Below are 13,817 nucleotides of genomic sequence, written 5' to 3'. Positions count from 1 at the left end.
AAGAAATAGGAGCATCTTAAAGGTAGCTAGCAGCCTCTCTATACTTTCAAACTCTGGTTTAAAAGGCAAACAAAGGATATAATTCGTTTCCGCAGTGACAAACCAACATGATTATTAAAAAAGAATAAACCCACGCACCAAACTTCATCATAATTCCTTCAAATTCCATTTGAAACTTTTGTAAAAAAAGCGCAAAAATCGAGCGCTGCAAGATAGGACAAAAGCGTAAAGCGCCCACGGCAAGTAAGTACTTGGAGCGAGGCGTTCTTTGCAACAGCCCTTGTCGCTTTAAGTGCTGTATTGAATAATTCTGTTCGCTCACATATTGAAGTGTTGCGGCGTCACTCTGAATTCTACAGTCCTACGCGTATGACGTTTGTTGGGAAAAAAGTTCCACGTAAGTGTTAAAATTTAAGTACGAGTATTTTGCAGTGGGGTTTCAAATATTTTCTTGTTAAAAGATATCATCGATCATCACATACTTGGGGCGAGTCTGTCCTGTAAATATTCTTCAGATTTACGATATTTACAAAGGGGGTTTTTTTGAATAATCACAACACTACTATGACTGTCTAGATAGTAAGCGCTTTTCGTTTTTCCTTAAAGCAGTTTTTAAGAGTTTGGTCACCAAGACTAAGGGTGCTGTGTGTGATCTTGTAAGATAAAGTACACGCAGAATACTACCATTAAACAAAAGTACTTTCTTCGTAAATATCACCATAAAATGAATTTATGCTTACTAGTATTAGTATGTAGATCGTTTAGACGTGGTTACCGAGGGACAGTCGAGTTACTGGAACATAAAATTCAGCTGTCGCATCAAGTTCTAAACTTTTATGTTATAAAGTACGTATTAAGATGTTCGTGTTATGAACGTTTTGGAAAAGCGGTTAAATCTTATCTTGGGTAAGCAAAACTTTTAGCCTTATTCCTGTTATATGCAGTTATATTTTTTGTTATATATGCGTCAGTGAATGAAATCGTCACTGTGTAACAATGTAATCAAGTAGATCTTTTGCATTAAAAAACACTGCATCATCTTTACGTGTTTTTAATTTATTCTGAGATCACTTGCATCCATACAGCAATAGTATTATCAAAATTCAAAAAATATTACGAATCAAACCAATATTTATATTTACGGCGAAAAATATCTTTACACTGATCAAAACTTTATACCCTAACGAGAAAACAACACCATCAACCAATTACTTAAAGTAATACTTCCTTATATCCCAAAAAATGTTATTACGTATAACATTATTCTATAAAAAGGATATATTCACGTAATCAATCAATTCTCCCCCCGGTATATAAATCTTTGTATGTCATAAACTTTTATCAGATGCTGTACTAAGTTTATTGGTCTCTGTAGATCTGAGTTTATGCTTGAAGTTAGGTATAAACATGTCATAGGTTTGGAAATTATAGTTCAACTGTTTAGAGTACCTGGATTTGTTTTGTGAGGCCTCTTATCTTTTATGTATTGAAATGTAAAAGAGGCTTAAGTTCTAGACATATTGACGTTTGGCAGACTGTCACGATGATCGTAAGCACGAAATAGGTTAATTTTCAAAAGCTCAAAGTTAAGATTTGTGTTTGACAAACTAAGGCGTTGTCGTTGTCATCAAACCTCTACCTAATCCTGGTCGTCACGATATTATTGCGCACTTTTAAAAGTTTACTGCTGTACTCAAAGTCACTGCTGCTCCAAATTAGACTTCGCTTACAACTCTAAAGATGCAAGACAACAAAATTCGAGATGAGATGCAGCAACAAAATACACGAGCAGCGCAACATAAAACGTCAAAATGAATTCTGTCTGCGTCAGATATTTCGAGTTAGTCACAATAAAATCTGTCATATTTCAGAAACGGCCGTATAAAACAACCGTCGAGTGGGATCGTAAAACGCATTACTCATCACCCAACTGCTCTCTGTTATTCACTGGAATATTTAATTGCTCCGTCTTAACGACTGGCCCAAGCAAAACTGGATTATCCAACTCAAATCGAGGGCAAGAGATTAAAACGACTTTGTGGTTCATCTGTGTTTTTAGATTGATATTTAGCTGACTTCAAAGAATATTACAATGTTGCCCTTGGTCGTGTAATTGAATTTGTTCGTTTTGTTAAAAAGTTAAGACCAGAAATAATGTCATCAAGCAAATGAATAAAGTTGTACATTTTTGTATGAAGTCAGCTAAATTGAAATTAAGAGGTATAAGCTTAGACCCCTCACGGTACTGTTGTTCACCATATTTTTTCGTTCCTTTGTTGCGTCGGCGTGCGTACCTTTTACAAAATAAGGATGAGAAAAATCAAATCCTGACCACAAACGTCTGGCTCAATTTGGTAAGTGGTAGGAGCCGGGTATGGCGCCTTCGCCCTCCCGCCCCGCTATCCCGACACTACCGGGTAACGAGCGATAACTACCGAACTTTTCTACATTCAATCAGCACTATTTTACAGCACTTTTTTAATTCACCATTAATGCACTTGGAGGGAAGGTTAGAGGAGGCGGGCGCGGACAGAGGGCGCCGCCTTCGCGGCAGATCTGTCGCATGGAGTCGGTGTTAACTTGTTGTAACTACGCATACGATATCTATTTAGCTGTGTGTGGGCGGCGCGCGAGCATGCGCTCCGCTCGCATGAGGATGTTCGCGCGCCGCCAGCCCCCGCGTGTCGACACTTGTTTAGATCATCATACTGACTGCGCCCTTTCTGTTTTTGTTGACATCGTCTAACCCAATAGGACGAGAAGAATCAACTACTTATAACCAATATATGGCTGTCGTTGGTAAGTGTGAATAAAAGACAAACCTAAAATTAACACTAAAATTTCTAATCATTATTTTCGTTTCTACTCTTTTTTGATTTGTTTCTTTTTTTGTATATTTACCTTCGTTCTGTCTATCTGTTTGGGTTATTCTTCTAATCTATGACTGTTATGAAAATTGCATAGCATTGTGGAATATGCGGCAGTCTTTTTTTGTATTTAACCTGTTTATGATATTTGTATGGGAGTTGCTTGACATGTCCCGTCATCGCTGACCCCGTGCTGTAGTCTAGTCAGTAGCCCCTATCATGCATCCCTTCATACAAACTGTCATAAGTTAGCTACTTAGTAGATTTAACTTTACGTAGTCCATAGAGTGGGTACTGTATGTCTGTGGTGAGTATCGCGCAGGATCACATTTGTGTATATCAGACAGCTGCCGTGTAAGCCGCAATGCGATTAACAATATGTACTAATGGTTGACGATAAGTGCGACGATATAATTCACGATAACATAAACATACATGTTTCTCAATTGAAAAATAACTTAAACGATGTGATAAAGTGGGTCTCGATAGGTCAATTGGGAGTGACATATTGCTGCAGATTTATGTATATTGATATGCACAAATATTGTTATTGAGATGAAATGTGTTTCATGTACACTGTATATTGATTATGCACATCCTGGGTACCCGCTGTTGATTTTGTTTTGTTTTCGCTACAAGGAATTGTAGTATTTTTCATACTATGCATGGCCATGGAATGTTATTTATGGGAGATATTATCCTCGTTCAAACTGAAGTGCGGTTACCATGCTCGAATCTAGTTTGCCTGCGGAGTTAAACCTCGATGGGACGACGTTTTCAAAAATCTTTCCTAAATAGTACTTTAAACTGTTTCTAATTCTTTCAAATGTTTTGTGTCTTGGTACCTGTATAGCGTCATAATATGTTACTACTTATTAAAATGTTGTGTACAACAATTGACATAAATGTACACAGTTTTAAAATGATTTAAAATAGACCCATTTAGTTTTTTATTTTTGTTTTGAAGAAAAAATAGATTTTATGCTTCAGTTCCCGATTTTATCGACGGCGAGATTTTGTTTATTTTTTATTATTTTAATAAAAAAAGTTTAAACCATGACGCTTAATGTACATACTTTTAAAGTTGGCGGTTTTGTATTTTACAACAGTGATTGAATTAATAAATAGGTTGTATTCATTTTGATTGAAAACTCCTTTGTATTATGTTTTCCATTTTCCAGCATTAAAGGTATGTAATTAAGCTATTAAAACTAATTATTTTAGCATTTACCAATACGGCAGCTTAGTTTCAAAAAGTAGTGAACCCCCTCGGTCTTGTTTTTGGAAAAAAGGCAGTTAATACCATTGCAAGGAAATTAGAAATATCGAGCTTTTTAGGTACAAAAAGTACAGTATATAATAATTATTATATTTTTATATATTAGCATGTTTCCCATTGCACGTGTTTCTCGCTTTTTTAGTTGTGTATTATGTATATACTTCTCTTTTAATCTATCATTACTCTTATGTATACGTATATAGAAATGTTTTGTGATGTCTTGTGACGTATATGTGTTTCTTATAAGATTACTTTAAGATATGTACAATCAATTTTGGATTTTATCACACAAAATAAATTATATTTTTTTGTTTGAGATTCAAATTAGACATTTCAAAAACTTTTCGAAGACTTACCAAAATGGTATCTGTAAAAACAATTTTGTATTCAAATTTTTATTCAGCACATCTAAGTTCATTGTACATTGTTGGGTAGGTACACTTCAAAACAAACTCTAAGAACTTTACATAAAGTTTATATTTCAAAGTTCTTAAACTTAACGATCAATTTAGTAAGTTACCATGTCCTTTAACCAATTTCAAAACTCTTGAGAAAGTTTGCTAGAAAGTAAATTCGTTTTATAATGTTTCTAGTTTGCAATATTAAAAATAACTAAGAGTTACTTTTGTTAGAAGTCACTGACTTACACATACAAACTTGAACATCATTTACAATATTTTAAATGGACATCACATTTTTGGAACGAAGTGCGCAAACATTATCCACAATTTACAAACAATAGTTCTCCAAATAATATAATTCTAACACCCTTCACACACTTTACCACTCAAATTATAAGTTACGATGCCACATATATCGAAGGGTAGCCTTAATAAACTATCTAATTGATAATACTAAACCTTTAGATAGGACATTTGTTATATAACTGTCTCACTCCCACTCGTACACGAAACTACCCAAACTGCATAAGCCGTTTAATTCCCTTTAGCAGTCCGTATTATTTAAGATTTACGTATATTTGTGAGGATGGGCACACCCTTTTGTGACATCTCATTAAGTTGGATTTCCAATATGGCAGCCGCGCCGTAAGAGACATGAAGTTGTCAGCAAGCAATGGTGTATGTTGCTCTTCTATGCTTTCTAAAGCAATTTACTTTCCTAAATCGAAAACATAGCTACATACATATTTACGAAAAATAAATCTCTAGTATTTTCGCTTTTCAAAAAATGAAGAGTTTTCCTATTTTGGGGATTTTCCTATTAAAATACAAGGCCAAACCCCATTCTAAATTTAACCCAGCTATCCAGATTTATGCCTACACGAAAAACACGAAAGTAGTTTCGTAGTTACGACCCTATTTGTAAGTAGTGCCTCGGGCTGAGAATCTAATATGATACTGAACAAATACGAGGGTACCTAGAGGTAGATATAACTTAGTTGTGGCGCTAACTTTTGTAATATTAGACTGAGGGCGAAGTTTGAAGGGCTGGCTTTGTTTCGACGAAGCTAAAACGGGTTGTTATCGTCCCCCACTTGATATTATATGATCACAGCTGACAATATTGAAACAACCATGTTTGTCTTTCGCTTTTTTCTTTGAGGGTTTTGATTTTGGGTCCAGGAAAGTATACTTGAGGCGAATATGAGATTTGAGATGTTATTCGGAATACACTTGTCCCAATTTTTACTTACTATGTTTGATCTTAGCCGATTTCAATGTAAGGATGTCCTTCACATGTTCATTAGTTGGAAATCTAAAATTGTGAAAAAAAAATGTTTGGTTTCACATAATTTATTTCAGTTAAAGATGTTTTGTTTCACATACTTTTTTATATCTGATGACAGCATGACTCATTGACAGTTCAAAGTACAGTTTATTTGACACACAGAGCTGAAAATCAGCTCACTCACACTCCCCTCGCTCTCAGTCTGGGAATGTCACCATAACTACAAAGAATGCCATGACAATACAAAATTATGTCAAAATACAAAGGAAATCTTTACGTTGAGATTGGCTGTAAAACCGACACCCACCATTGTTCCCTACACTGCCGAGCAGAATTACTGGAATATTTTTGATATGTATTTTTATATGACATTGTTAAATTCCATTCTTTGAGTCCACACAATGACAAACTTCTACATGTTGGCGTGTCAAATTGTTTCAGACTTTAGAATTTTAAATGTTTTGTCTAGATCGCGCAGTAAATACTTAAATATTTCACTGCTCATTTACTAACATTAATAAAATACACAATTACAAGCTTTAATGTATCAACAAAATCTACATAAAATTACATTAACGATAGCACCATTAAGTTTTATCTCATAACACCGCTATCAGTACTTAGGGCGCTATTTTAATACGATTTATCATTCACAATTCACAGCACCGCACTTCATAACTGCTCTGTTGACATTGAGAAGTTGTTCTTGCTCCTCTTGAGGATTTTAGCACATTTTTTATTAGAAGTTTAACGTTTGACTCACAGAAAATACTAACACTTTTTCTATTTCTAACTTTAATGCATACTTTTTGGTAAACATCAAACTGGCCATCTATTTTTGACACACATACTTTTTGGTCACCTACATATTTGAATTAAGAATATTTTTATTGTTTTTTTTTTATGTAATCAGAAATGCTCCAATATTTTTGCTGGCAGCCTCACAGTTGGCGAAGATATGTCTGATTGTGTTCTGATGCGCAGGAGTGGAATGACTACAACCTGAGGTGGAACGACAGCGAGTATGGCGGGGTCAAGGACCTCAGGATCACGCCGAACAAGTTGTGGAAGCCGGACGTCCTTATGTATAATAGGTGAGAGTACGAGATACGGGTATGAGTTTCATATTTTTGATTTTACTTTACAAAAAAAAAAACAATACTGTAATTTTCTTATGAGCACGATTTATAATCGTGCAAAGTTTTACATTATTTTCTAAGAAGAAAATAATTTGTCAGAAGATTAAAAAGCAATACGGTTTGTAAATAAAAACTTTATTATGTACAACGTATTGCTATTGAAAATGAAGACTCATTAGAAAAAATAAAGTAATGGGTGGGGTTTTATTTTTCGTCTGAGAGAGAAATTAGTCTGATAGAGTATTTTATTTTTGATAGAAAACAACACATTATATGAGTAATATTTTTTTATTAATGAGGATGATCTTCTTTAATTTTTCAGTTTGTTATATTTTACTTATTTGTAGGAATAGTGCTTTCGGTTTATTAAAAAAAAAAAAAACTTTTTTCAGAGGATTCGTCAAAGAGTTTTAATTTCATTTTCTGACTAATTTCTTTATGGGTTGAAAAAAAAAACACTGCCTGAGAGTAATAACAGGACTAGGACGCACGAGAGGGTCCTAACTCTGTGAAATATGCGGACAAAATAATTATAAATTTCCTTAATGTTCGTCCCAACGTTTGAGGGGAAGAAATATTTTACCAGGCTACTTTACATTTCAAAACCAGAAGATTTTAATTACAGCCGAACACTGGCGAACATTTTGAGCTTAGTATTTCTAATTTGTCCAAACTGACTTGAAATTTAGCCATCTGCGCAAAGTTTTCGCGATAAATGCCCCATTCCCCGGTCCTGAGTCGGCAACATGCAATTTGCACAACCAGAACACAGTAATATAATCATACAATTTATTTCCAAATTCAAATGCAGTCGCGTCGTTCAAACGTCGTTAACGTTAAACAAATTTTCTGGGCAAACAGACTTTGGTGCGAAGTGGCGCCATCTGGCGGCGCGCCAAACATGCTATTCATTACCACGTTAAGGAGCAAATGATATAAACCCAGTGTCACATGATTTAATGTTAAGAGAGCTCCATGTTTATCGGCAGTTACCTGGCCGGAAGCCAGACGTTTATACGCGTATCTTAGGCCGATAACTTTTACGAACATACATAGATAAGCAGTTATGGCTACACTACTAGTTTAACGACGCCATACACTCTAAGATGTTATGGAGCTGATACAAGATTTACTACTCCACTATGTTTTCTTTCGATGCTATCTACTTTATTTATTGTGTTAATACCCTTTGGAATGAATTTTCTAGAAAGTACATTGACCTCTCGGAATGTCTCTTTTTGTTTGTAACTTTCTATAATTTGATTTCGTTGTTACTTTTGTGATTTAACGAGGCATTAAACACAAAGAGCGGCTATAAATATTACTTAATGATACAAGGAGAATCTGCGACATTAACCAAAATTATATCAACGGTAATATAGAGCTGGGTTATAATTTATCTGTTGCTTAAGCGTACCTTACAAAATTTGCAAGATTTTGAGGGAGATTTGAGGCTCCAAATTAAAAGGTCGAGTAAATAGCAGAGTTGCCGACTGGGCTCGTGTAATGACGGCATAACGGCTCCATCGGTGTTTGCAACTGGTCGATTTCAACATTTCCAGACTTTTAAGTTTTCAACTGTAAAGCAGATTTAAATGGTGGAACGTAGTTAAGAACTGAGCTTGGAAGTTGGCCAGTCAACTATCCTTTTTTGTAAATAAAACTTTTTTCTGATTTGTTGAGGCGATTACGGAGTGTACGGGTTGCAATCTGCTAATAGAATGTTTTCAATGTGCGGGATTTATGTGCGTTTTTATGGTTAATTTCGCTCAGTAGGGGTTTATTTATGGGGTTTTAAATTAGATGAAAAAAAAAAACAAAACTCAAATACAAAACAAACAAAGAACGATACATACCAACCACAAAAACAAAATATATATCCGAACATATATAAAAAGTTTTATCTGATCGTCACCCTAAATGAACGTAATGATTTTTCATCGAAAGCGTAAAACCGTGAACATTTTCATCCGCAGTTTTTTGCTCACGTGAACAAAATACACGTGAAAGAGATTTGCTTATTCTTCGCGTTCATTCTAACATACGGCGTATATGCCCGGCGTCGGTGATTCGCAATTTCACGTGGGAGCAACATAATTAATATATAGCCTTGGGAACATGAGTTTATACATACATACGCACAAAGCTACACGTCGAGAAAATACTTATTTGAGGAAGAGATTTGTGTAAATATGTGTGTGAAAAGAATTTTCGGGACTCCTGTCTCAAAATGAAGAAAATTATGAAAAGAAAACATGGTGAAATGATGCTTTGCCGAAAAAAGATGGAAATGAAACATGCATATTGTTATACGTATTGCAAATGTTAAGCATATTCGAGGAATGTTAATCAGAATAGCAATTATAGATTGACAATGCCTAACCATATTATGAAGGTATTACATATGTATATGTGTAGTACAAACGCTTTATAGTGCAAACCACGTCATTATGTTGCAAATCCGATTCATTAACGTAATTGTATAAGTAGGGATTGCAAACTGATAAGGAATTTAGCGTTTGGGTAACAGATTGCAAATACTTCTTTTGGCAATTATAGGGTGACAGATAAAATGTTTTTTTTTTTTGAAAAGAAGAATATCCATTACGTTTAAATACTTATTTAAAAAGAAATCGCAATAAATGACAGTCGACTATTATCTGACCATCTTATATTGCTTTAAAACTAAACAATTGAATGCTCACTCTATTTCCAAATATAAAGATGTTTTAGAGCATTTTTTTAAAACAGTGTAAATCACAAGTTTTACATAGATCTGCAGTAAATCAAATAATCATATAAGTTACGAGCAAGTTCTAAAATTAGATACGTGATACGTGCAGAATATGTTGCTGCAAACCAAACTGGAGTAGGTTAGCGGAATCATATTAGATTACTAATTTGGTTATTCGGTTTACCACACCTTGAGATGAATTCTGACCAATGGACGGTTCATATTCGATCTAGTTAACTGATATTCAGGTATCGAATACTGGTTAATAAACTCTAGTAGATTAACTGATTAGAATTAAGTTTTTCACAAAATTGAAAAAATGATGTGTTTATTTGTTGCACTAAACACCAAATACTTTTTTTTTCATTTTGAAAAATATATCACAGCGTTAAGTAATTCAGTAATGCACACTCTCGTTAATAAGTAAACGTGCCCCGGATTTAACAATAACAATTTAATCCGATAACCATAAATCCACTCAAATCAATTTTCCAATATTTCTGTACACTACAAATATATAAAAAAAAAATGAAAACAAAAGTGAGCTATTACGATATTGGCAATACGTCGTGAAATGGCAGTGCTGGCTGCTGGCCAGTTCAGCATTCGATTATGAAAGCTTTTAAATCACTTATAGAGCCGTGAGGTGCCACCTTGTTTACCATCTTCATGACTGAAGCTGTTCAGGGCAGATGCTGTGTGTCACACCGAAGCGATACTTTCAATTATTATGAAGAGCGCTCAATAATGTGTCAATAGTCAATAATGTGTGTTTAGAAGTAGTTATTAAAATCAAGCGGACTGTAAATAATATCACAAAGTTCGTAATTATTGTTTAGGCGTAATACACATAATACGTATGTGTCCGCAACATCGCAACATCCGCAACATAAGAATGAAGGTTTCAAAACGCCAAAACTTGTAGTTGAATGAATGTAGTAGTAATACGGGTACGAGTAACAAATGCGACGACAAAATATTTACCATTCAAGCCCAACCCGAAAAGGCAGCCAATAAAATCATGACAAAAGAAAACTGACCGTCCGGGGCGAGCGCATGTATTATTCAATTGTCGGTATTACAGTACGGTGTGACTGTGGCCACGTTAATACGGATTTGTTGGCCGGCGTCCAACTAACGGAGTGGTTACACCCGCGACCATGAATACTACATGCGAGCATGACAGCACTTTTGTCGTAGTGAATGCCCACGGACGTTTTCGGCCTTTTTTATGAGCTGAGAATTGTATCTGTTGTTTTTAGGATATTTTCGGGGTTGTTATGTTGGTGGTTTTGGGTTCGGGGCGACTCAGTATAGTTCAGTATTGAAATATCTAGTATTATTATATGTCCTGTTAATGCAGTATTGAATAAGCAAATAAAAAAAAATATAGCTTAGAATGCAGTACATAAAAATGGGAGCTATAATTAGGCAACCCAAAAAAAGTATGGGATTCAAAATATTTAATTTGTTAAAACAATTAATTGTAAAAGACAATAACAAATCTAAATAGTGAATTAGAATTAAATCGCCTCATCAAAAGTAAGTTTAAACTAGTTAAGACCGCTACAAACCGGTGTAAACTAGTATCTACGTTTCATCGACTGTAGTCCCCAGACTACACTCACAGACAAATTACAGTTTAACTGTAGCTCAGACTACATCTTGAATTTTCGCTTTGTGGTTTAACGTTACATTCTAACTGTTGGTAAATAAGACGAGAATATTCTTGGTTACAATTAATTCATCTGATATGCGAAGGGAAATTAATATGTACTTTAAACAAAAGAATAAAAGTTATTCAATTGGAATCTAGAATTACCAAGGAGTATTACAACAGTTTGTAGCTGTTGGACAGTCATATACAAAAGAATCTGAGAGTCAGTTTATGAAGGACATCATGTGGTGAAGAAGTCACATTGACAGCTACTCTATGAACTAAATAAGGAGCGTAATATGAAACTATCCCTAAGTTTGAGGCTACATACCGAATTTTAAGGGATAAACTGACTGATAAATTGAAAAAGAACGCTTCTTCCATTTAAATTAGAAGTTTGTAATTTAACGTTCAGAAATGTCAAGAATTTGCTCAACTATGGCCTCAATTGTGACAATGTGGTTTGTTCAATGGCGAACTACCTTCCTCATTTTAATAAGAAAATCTGTTAAAAAAAACATTTTTTATACGTCAGCCAGAAAAAATACAAGGGAAACGTTAACATCTGACCCGAATGTTATAAATTAAAGCTTGATTCTCCAGCTAACATTTACTTTGATGCCAGATAAGTCCGATTACAATGTTCATTAAGGGGGACTGAATGAAAAATACTAATGATCAGATTGTGGCCGCGTTGATAAATGAACGTGGCCGATAAGACCCCGTGTTCTTTATTTAGACCATAGAACCTTTTGTGGAGACCGTGTAAGCCCGCGGGAGGTTTGTTCCAAACTTCTACAGGACTTTAAAACTTATTCCAACCGCGTAAGTTCCATTATGCATCAAGCAAGCATTTTGTTTCATTCTGCCTTTTCTATTGCTTAGCTCTAAGGTGAATTTTATAAAATTATACTTTTTGTTTTTGTGTACCTTTATTTCCTATTTTTAAAATTAATATATTTAACTACATAATTTTCAGAATTGTGACAGCACAGTAGGAGGTGGTCCCGAATGTGACGATCGGTGCTTGACCCCCCTTTTTATAATATATTTTTTATTTTATTTTCAAAAGTAACGATCGTTCGCGTGGTTGAATACTCCTACTCGGTGCTGCCACAAATAAAAATAAAATAAACGTACATGGCACGCTAGTCGCTGATTTGAGACACCACTGTCATTGTCTCGCTTGTCAGATGTTTTTTTTTATAACTGGCAACTTATTCTTTGGCTACACTTTTTCGAATATTTTATTTCTCTAATAAATTACTTTTTTTTTTCTTCTGTCTGGTGAGCGAGATGATGATTTAAGTGCAGTCAATGATAAAACTACTCTAATCACCTTTGTCAATGACAGCACATCTGTTTTAAATAGCGTCCCAGATGAATCCGAAGCACTGACAAATAAATAACTAATTAAAATAATTAATGCTTTACTAAGGCACATTTTGCTTTTGACTTAGCTTTAATAAAAAGTAAATAATGCATACTGTATCTAATTAAAACCTCTTTAGTTTAAAATGAAATAAACTTGACGTTCTTAATTTAAATTACATAGAACTCCGATTTTATTTGACACCGATTCTTTTCATGCGACTTCACTGACGCTTTGCTGACTTTGTTTTCTAAGAAGACCTAAAAAAATATCTTAATTTATCCTCTCTGGAGCATTTTCAAAAGAAAATGTTAATTAAATTACGATAGCTGATCAAAGAATGCTTTTAGTACCCAACATTCGTTATAAATTGTGAGGGTTTGAAAAGGGTCAGTTGGTTTATCCAACTTTTTCTATATTTTATGTTCCTTCGTTTATGATTATTAAATGAGAGGAACGCTGTTATATAAATCTTTCGATGGGAAAAAAAGATACCAATTTTGCCTGAAAAACGGGGAAAATTATATTAAATTTAATTAACTTCCATATTCTCATTGATGTGTTATAAGATGTCAAGTTACTGAAACAGTAACACCATATTTTCCAAACAAATGTCATGATGAAACAATTTGTATTGACACGTAGTGCTGACGAGGGTTTTGACGGGACATACCAGACCAACGTGGTGGTCAGAAACAACGGCAGTTGCCTGTACGTGCCTCCTGGCATATTCAAGAGCACATGCAAGATAGACATCACGTGGTTTCCCTTCGACGACCAACACTGTGATATGAAGTTCGGTAGCTGGACGTATGACGGCAATCAGGTAGCTAACCTCTTTAGAACGTTAAAAAAACTTTTCGAAAGTGGCTCACTCTATCTAGTCTCTCTGGCTCTTATGTCACATTAAAAAAAAGAAAACATCTAGCTCTTTGATAGTAAAATTCTGAATTCAAATTTTGAATTTTTAAATTTCGATTCTTTCACGTATTTTTTTCACTAAAATATTTCGAAGCACAAGTCAACACTTTTCTGCTTAGGTTAGAATAGATTTTAATTCTGCTTGTTTCTTATAGGTTG

General features: G+C 34.5%; 1 protein-coding gene across 3 annotated transcripts in view; it reads left to right on the top strand.

The window, feature by feature from the left end:
- The window catches only part of LOC110383026 (neuronal acetylcholine receptor subunit alpha-7), a 90,592-nt gene that overhangs the window by 61,226 nt on the left and 15,549 nt on the right, over positions 1–13,817 (top strand). For 2 of the 3 annotated variants that reach the window (XM_064043698.1, XM_064043700.1), the window contains exons 3-5: positions 2,755–2,799; positions 6,820–6,929; positions 13,383–13,563. In XM_064043698.1, the coding sequence (XP_063899768.1) occupies positions 2,755–2,799; positions 6,820–6,929; positions 13,383–13,563 (336 nt within the window). Of the gene's footprint in view, positions 1–2,309; positions 2,355–2,754; positions 2,800–6,819; positions 6,930–13,382; positions 13,564–13,817 lie in introns of all 3 variants that reach the window. The other variant, XM_064043699.1, reaches the window with a different exon arrangement.

The sequence above is a fragment of the Helicoverpa armigera genome, chromosome 3, assembly GCF_030705265.1.
Source record: "Helicoverpa armigera isolate CAAS_96S chromosome 3, ASM3070526v1, whole genome shotgun sequence".
In the NCBI taxonomy this organism is placed as follows: Eukaryota; Metazoa; Arthropoda; class Insecta; order Lepidoptera; family Noctuidae; genus Helicoverpa; species Helicoverpa armigera.
Note: the sequence above shows the minus strand (reverse complement) of the source record. Positions and strands in the feature narration are given on the sequence as shown.